At 32.1% G+C, this 7,607-nt stretch overlaps 1 protein-coding gene across 1 annotated transcript; it reads left to right on the top strand.

The window, feature by feature from the left end:
- The first annotated feature begins 3,540 nt into the window (after positions 1 to 3,540).
- Positions 3,541 to 6,032, top strand: LOC133874645 (zinc transporter 1-like). The gene is made up of 3 exons (XM_062312522.1): positions 3,541 to 4,303; positions 4,427 to 4,576; positions 5,591 to 6,032. The coding sequence occupies exons 1-3, from the start codon at positions 3,692 to 3,694 to the stop codon at positions 5,894 to 5,896; spliced, it is 1,068 nt and encodes a 355-aa protein (XP_062168506.1). The 5' UTR covers positions 3,541 to 3,691; the 3' UTR covers positions 5,897 to 6,032.
- The last annotated feature ends 1,575 nt before the right edge of the window (positions 6,033 to 7,607 follow it).

Genomic DNA, 7,607 nt, shown 5'->3' with positions numbered 1-7,607 from the left:
ATAAGCTATGGAGAAGAGGAATAGAGATGGTGTCATTGGTGCTTGGGGTTCAGAAGTTTTGAAGTGTTGATAGCAACGTATGAAGTCTGTCAGGGACATGTAGTTAAGATTGTTACCTTAAACTTGTCCTTTTTTCAAATTTATTAAAAGAGAAGTAATGAGACGTGTCCTCCCATTCTTCTTTTTTATTATTATTTTTTCTTTTGATAGAAAGTTTAAACGAACAAATAAAACAGTGCATTTTCCTTAAAAGAAAAAATATGTCGTTTTCAAACTAACCTTCTTCAACTTGTGGCTGCCTGGACTGGTTTTAGGTTAAAAAATCAGTGAAAAATGGCAAAATGTGGTGTGACTCATGAACCTCGATCTTCTTGTAAAATATTTTTTCCTTGAGGTGTTTTTGAGGGTAGGCAATTAAGACTTTTGAGAAAAAAAATTTCTAGAGTAGGGAAAAAAATTTTGGAGGTGAAGAGGGGCATTTGACTCCTCTCGACCCCTGTTATTTTTTTTTTAAGGATATTATAAAAATAATATTTTTAACATATTTTATTAGTTTGGTATGTCATTTTAGGAAACTTTCATTTTATAAGACTATTTTAAAAGCATTGTTGTTCATCGATTTATATATATATATATATATATGACAGTTCATAAATGATTTGGATGCACACACTTTTGACAAAAGCTGCAAAGCATAAATTCTTTAGACAACTTCCACGTAACTTCCAAGGCCTATCATTATTTAATGCTAAAGAAGGGTTCGGTTAGTAGCATAAAATGTTACAGGAATGAAGACATTATTTCGACATCCTTCAATTGACGTTTGCTGAACAAAAGCCGCGTGGCGAATTGCTTTCCATAGAAAATTGTTGCATGACAACATCGTGTCTTCATCTCCCTTTAATATCTCTCACTATTTCAACACCCCCCCCCCCCCCCCCCCCCAATTTACCCTTATATATTAGTGTTTTTTATATTTCTCCTGTCACCATAAAACCTTTACATGACCTCATCACTTTCAAAATTACTATCGGCTAGTATGACAAATCATTTTGAATTCTCTCTTTCTTTTATTTTTTGCTTTTTTCAAAAAAATAAATAAAAAATATTCTAATTTTTTTTTTATACTTTTTTTTTTTACTTTTCTATAATACATTCTTAAATTTTATATCATATTCATCACTTTTTATTATACAATACACAAATATTTCACAATACAATTACTTACCAAACAAACCCTTTACATGACCTCATCACTTTCAAAATTACTAATATTCTCAGAAATTTCAAGATTGCCCTACTTCACGACATCACTTTAGAGATGATATACAAGAGCATTTCTAATATAATAGACCAAAAAATTCATGATAGTGTAAGAATTTTTTTTTTCTCCAACAAAGTAAGTAAAATAAATTTTTTATTATTTTTTCTCTTTCTTTTTTACACTTTTTTCACAAAAAATAATATTTAAATGTAAATAAAAGGTAAAATAGATACTATGTTGGGTAAAATAAATAATATTTAAATGAGTTTGACCTGTAATTAATTTAGTGTTTAAATTTAAGGTAGAACGAACGTGGTACAGGGTGATGTGATGGGCTTCGTAGATTGTACTATTTTGTCTCTTCTAAGCCTGGCAATTTTAACACGACCGACAAATTCGACATAAACACGACACGAATATATAAAATTTGAGTTTAGGCTATAACTCGTTTATGACTCGTCAACCCGTTTATGACACGTTTATGACCTGTTAATGACCTGTTTATGACCCACCAACCTGTTTATGACAAGTTTATAATATATTTATGACGCGATAATTACATAATTTTTACCAAATTAGTTAAATGGATTAACACGCTAACCCAATGAATTGACACTGCAACTTAAATTGCCAAGCTTAGTCTCTTCAATGACTGTAGATACAGTACTCAGGGCCGACGACCATTAACTACAGACCGTCAACGGGCCCACATAAAAGACTTGACTTGCTTACGGGGCATCAACCCTTCTCAACAACCCATGTGCATGCCATACGTCCTGCAATAGAATACTTCACTACTTGAGGCTCGGAGTTTATACAATCGTAACTTTTTCTTTATCTAAATATACTTTATAATAATTTTTCTTTTTCTTTTTTTTCTATATCATTAAAGAAAAATGTTAAAAAAATTTCTAGCGTTCTTATGAATAACGTTGATTTAAATTTTTTGCTTAAAAAATTAAATTTCGTTTGTCACCTTTTGAGATTATTTTATTTTTTTTTAATTAAATTCATGTCATCCAGAAGAATGCTAGAATGAGTTCTAGCATTTCTCATCATCAAAATATTATTTCTTTACAAAATACAAGTTCTCTACCTATCCTCACATTTTTTACAAAATCTTCAATAAAAAATAAGAAGATGAGAAAAATGTTAAAAAAATTTCTAGCGTTCTTATGAATAACGTTGATTTAAATTTTTTGCTTAAAAAATTAAATTTCGTTTGTCACCTTTTGAGATTATTTTATTTTTTTTTAATTAAATTCATGTCATCCAGAAGAATGCTAGAATGAGTTCTAGCATTTCTCATCATCAAAATATTATTTCTTTACAAAATACAAGTTCTCTACCTATCCTCACATTTTTTACAAAATCTTCAATAAAAAATAAGAAGATGAGAAAAATGTTAAAAAAAATTTCTAGCGTTCTTATGAATAACGTTGATTTAATTTTTTTGCTTAAAAAATTACATTTCGTTTGTCACCTTTTGAGATTTTTTTTTTTTAATTAAATTCATGTCATCCAGAAGAATGCTAGAATGAGTTCTAGCATTTCTCATCATCAAAATATTATTTCTTTACAAAATACAAGTTCTCTACCTATCCTCACATTTTTTACAAAATCTTCAATAAAAAATAAGAAGATGAGATATGAGAGCGAGAGGGGAAAAAAATATTTTATGTTAAAATAATGAACAGGAGAGCTAAAGTATTACCCCAAATATTTGGTAGTATTGTAGCATACTTAGGGTGCGTTTGAGATTGCGATTTCATAGAGAAAATGTATGATTTTAAACCAAATTGCAAAAAATAAACCGTTTGGAAATTGCGATTTGAAAATGCAAAAAAGTGTTTATTCAAATCGCAAGCAATAGGGTATTTTTTTGAAAACGCAGTATTTTAAAAGGCTAACCTGCGATTATAAAGGCCAAACAGTGATTTTGTCAAATGCTTAACTGCGTTTTTAAAAATCACTTTTTTGAATCGCACATTTTAAAATCACTATTTTTAAAATTGCACTTTTTGAAATCGCAAATTCAAACGGACCCTTAATGTTTAGGGAAACCGCCGTAGGTCGTGGTTTTTTGTAGTTTTTTTTTTATATTTTTTTCTATATTTAAGAAATAGAAAATATTATACTTGATTATATTATGTGTACGTACGTAGAATTTTTTTTTTTCTCTTTATACTCTCTATTTATTAATTTAGTATGTTGATCTCTTTTAACTATATAAGATGCTCAGTTATAGTCCATCCGTTGATTATATATCATTATATCCTGGTTTTCCTCATCCAGTGCTTTCAAAACAAGCAGCATTTAAAACTTTTCTCCTTTCTGCATAAAAGAAGAAAACTCGATCGAGCCATTTCACAAAGAACCCAAATCTGCAAAACTGCCAGCTAGATCTTTCTCTCCCGGCCACCCGCCATGATCAATTTCGGAGCTTTTTCTTTCATATTTCTTGTAATACTTCTCTCCCCCACTACGGTATCCGGAGATTGTAAGTGCGATGCAGAGAGCGGAGGTAAGATAAACAACACCGAAGCACTCAAATATAAATTAGCTTCGATTGCGACCATTCTCTTCGCTGGTTCTGTGGGGGTGAGCATCCCATTGTTGGGCAGGAGAATCCCGACTCTAAGGCCTGAACATGACATCTTTTTCCTGATCAAGTCCTTCGCGGCGGGGGTGATTCTGGCGACTGGGTTCATCCACATACTTCCCGACGCATTTGAGAGCTTGACGTCACCGTGCCTTGACGAAAAGTCTTGGAGAAGTTTTCCTTTCACCGGCCTCATTGCCATGGCGTCTGCTATAGGAACGTTAATGGTGGATTCGTTAGCGACAGGGTTTTACACGAGGCTACACTTTAAGAAAAGTAAGCAGTTTATGATCACTCCGGCAGACGAAGAGCACGCGGGTCACATACATGTCCATACACATGCCACGCATGGCCATGCTCATGGCTCCGCCGCCCATCCGGAGGAGGCTGAGGAGCTGAATATGGCAGAGCTAATCCGTTTTCGTGTTATATCACAAGTAAGATTGATTTTATAAGGTGATGGCCGTGCATGATGCAACAAGTCAACAACAACATCAACATCATAGTAATATGTATATGTTTGGTGTGTTTTTTTTTTTTTTTTCTTTTTTCTTTTTTAGGTGCTGGAGATAGGAATTGTGGCTCATTCAGTGATAATTGGAATATCTTTGGGTGCTTCTCAAAACACTAAGACAATAAAGCCTCTCCTGGTAGCCCTGTCTTTCCATCAGTTCTTTGAGGGTCTTGGGCTCGGTGGCTGCATCTCTCAGGTATATCTCTCTCCACCAGTCTACCGTTTACCAAATTATTCTAAAAAAAAATTTAAAATTAAATATTTATATTTTTTTTTATATTACATTACTCACTTTTTATAATTATTTAAATAAAAAAAAATATTAAAAAACATAACTATTTCATTTTTCTTTACATTAATATTTTTTTACTATTATTCAAACAAAAATTCCACTGCAAAATCGTTTACTAAACATATATATCCACTCACCTGGTCACAAATAATTCAGCTTGTTTGAAATTTGGGTACAGTTTAAAAAATTCAACAACGGGGGCCGTAAATGTTGTCAGAATGAGCACATCTTCCCACTTGAAAAAAAAAAATGAGCACATTTTCTCACTTAAAAAAAATGAGCACATCTTCCTTTTCTTAGGTACTTTTCGTTGCCCGTGAAGAAATTAGAGAGTGCCCTTAATTACACCCAAATGGTCAATTTTCATGCTGAGAAGTTTAAAGGCTGGTTTGGCGAGGGAGGAAAAAATCTCGGACTTTATTTTTATTTTTTTAAAAAACAATTAAGTTAAAAATATTTTAATTTTATGTTATATAAATAATTTTTTATTACTATTTAAATAAAAAAAAATTATTACAATACAATTTTTTTTTACTTTTTTATATAATTTTTTTTTTTATATCAAATTTATCACTTTTTATTATTACTCCAAAAACGTCCAACTCACACTTAATTGCCAAACATTTTCCTAGGAGCAGGACAATGACGGACCTAGTGGTCCTTCTGCTCCAAGGCCCTATGGTCCTTTCCACGGACCCCAGGGCTGTGAGCCCTTTAAGATTATTAATATTTATTATTTAAATCAAAGTGATAAAGGTTGGGTTGACAGTTGTCACTCCCGATTATAATCAAACTAAAACATTTATATATCATGAATTTTATTTTATTTTTTAAAAAAAATTATTATCACGTTATTATAATTATATAGAAAAATTATATATATAAAAAAGTAAGAATAAAATTGTGTTGGTTTTGTAGGCGAAATTCAAGACTACTTCTGCGGCAATTATGGCGACATTTTTCTCGCTGACAACCCCCGTGGGAATAGCAATTGGGATCGGAATATCAAGCGTTTACAATGAGAATAGCCCGACTGCTTTGATTGTTCAAGGGGTTTTTCACGCTGCTTCGGCTGGGATTTTAATTTACATGGCGCTTGTTGACCTACTTGCAGCAGATTTCATGAACCCAAGACTACAAACCAATTTCAAAATTCAACTTGGTGCAAATATCTCACTTCTTCTTGGGGCTGCTTGTATGTCTGTCCTCGCCAAATGGGCTTGAATTTTGTATATGCCGAAACGGAAAGCAAATATGACAGCTCATCATCTGGCACATGGGGCGGTTTAGCAATTATTTGAGGAAGATAATCCTGTTTTTATTTATAATAAACATTCTCATTAAAATTGCTTTTTGATTATTTTGGTGAGCGAATTTGATGAAATTGTCTAAAATGACTCTCAATCTTACCAAATTGGCTTGAATTTTGTATATGCGGAAAGCAAACATGACAGCTCATCATCTAGCGCATGCGGCAATTTAGCAATTATTTGAGGAAGATTGTCCTGTTTTTATCTATAATAAACATTCTTAATAGCCTCATTTAAATTGCTTTTTGGCTATTTTCGTAAACTAATTTGGTGAAATTGTCCAAAATGGCTCGGTGAAAAAAAATAAAATTGGACAAATAAATATAGACAAAAAGTTACGTAATTAAGTTTATGACTTATATTCATAAGATAAAGTTCGAATGACTATATTTTGCTTTTATTTTGTAGTGAGATTTACAATACAAAATGTTCTTATTTGTAAAAGAATTAGGATAAATGAGAATAATACACATAGACTTCAAATACAATTAAGTGATAGTTTTCGATTGTAACTTAGATTCTTGAAGTTCATAATATATTGTAACAAAAACAACCTCATAAATTGTCCAAGATCTCATTGATAATTGGGACATTTTTCTTATGGTTAGAAAAATCACTATCATTTTCTTTTGAAAGATTCCCAAAACTTGTCACTTATTTTTTCTGCCAAAAAAAAAAAAATATTACTAACTACCTCACCTTCTACCACGTAATGAATCCAAGAGACACAATATATTGAAATAATATTATAGAGTTGTGTTATTTGCACACATTCATTTTATACACATATTGTACACATTTATAATGGATGTGACCGTGTGAGACCCACACATGTTAAACCTATCCCACATGAATTTCACATGCATGCATGTAGGGGTGTAAATCCGAACCGAAACCGGATCCGGACACTAACCGGACCTGAAAAATTGGAAACCGGGTAGGTACCCGGTTATTTAAAACTGGGTACCCGATACAGGTATTGGTTTTGGAAAACCCGGTTAGTAAGACAGGAAACAACACAGTTTTTTAATTTATCCTGCGTTGCTTCACGCTCCACCATTCGATCATTCACTTTACACCGATCGATCTATTACTTTTCTCTACAAACCACATGGTACTTGCACCTAGCTAGTCGATAGAGTTTTTTTGACTCACCATACGATCGGTAGCTTCCACTAATAGAATAGTCCTAGAAAGATTTTCATCAAGTGTTCTCCGGGTCCATTTTTTGTAATTTCCACTAATTCATTGCTCCTTTTTATTTACTCTCTAAACCCTCATTAATATTTTCTTAATCGTAGTTTGGAAAGGGGTAATGAGGAAGTAGTGAATTTAGGAGGACCGGCATTGCTCCCACTTACGAAAACAAAAAGTTGCGGTCCACGTAGATGTGGAGCAACCTAGGGATTCCTATAGAATACAATCAAATCTAATTGTAATTTATTTCAATATTTGATTATAATTATCTCATACCTTTTAGAAAATCATATTTGATATTATCACCGCCTATTATTTTCTATTCTATCTTCTTACAACAATTTTCTTATAAAAATATGTACTATTTGTATTGTAATTAATTATCAAGAAATAAGAGCAAGATGCAGTCTTTTGGGCCATTCCCTAAT

This window comes from Alnus glutinosa, chromosome 8 (assembly GCF_958979055.1).
Source record: "Alnus glutinosa chromosome 8, dhAlnGlut1.1, whole genome shotgun sequence".
NCBI classification, from domain to species: domain Eukaryota; kingdom Viridiplantae; phylum Streptophyta; class Magnoliopsida; order Fagales; family Betulaceae; genus Alnus; species Alnus glutinosa.
Note: the sequence above shows the minus strand (reverse complement) of the source record. Positions and strands in the feature narration are given on the sequence as shown.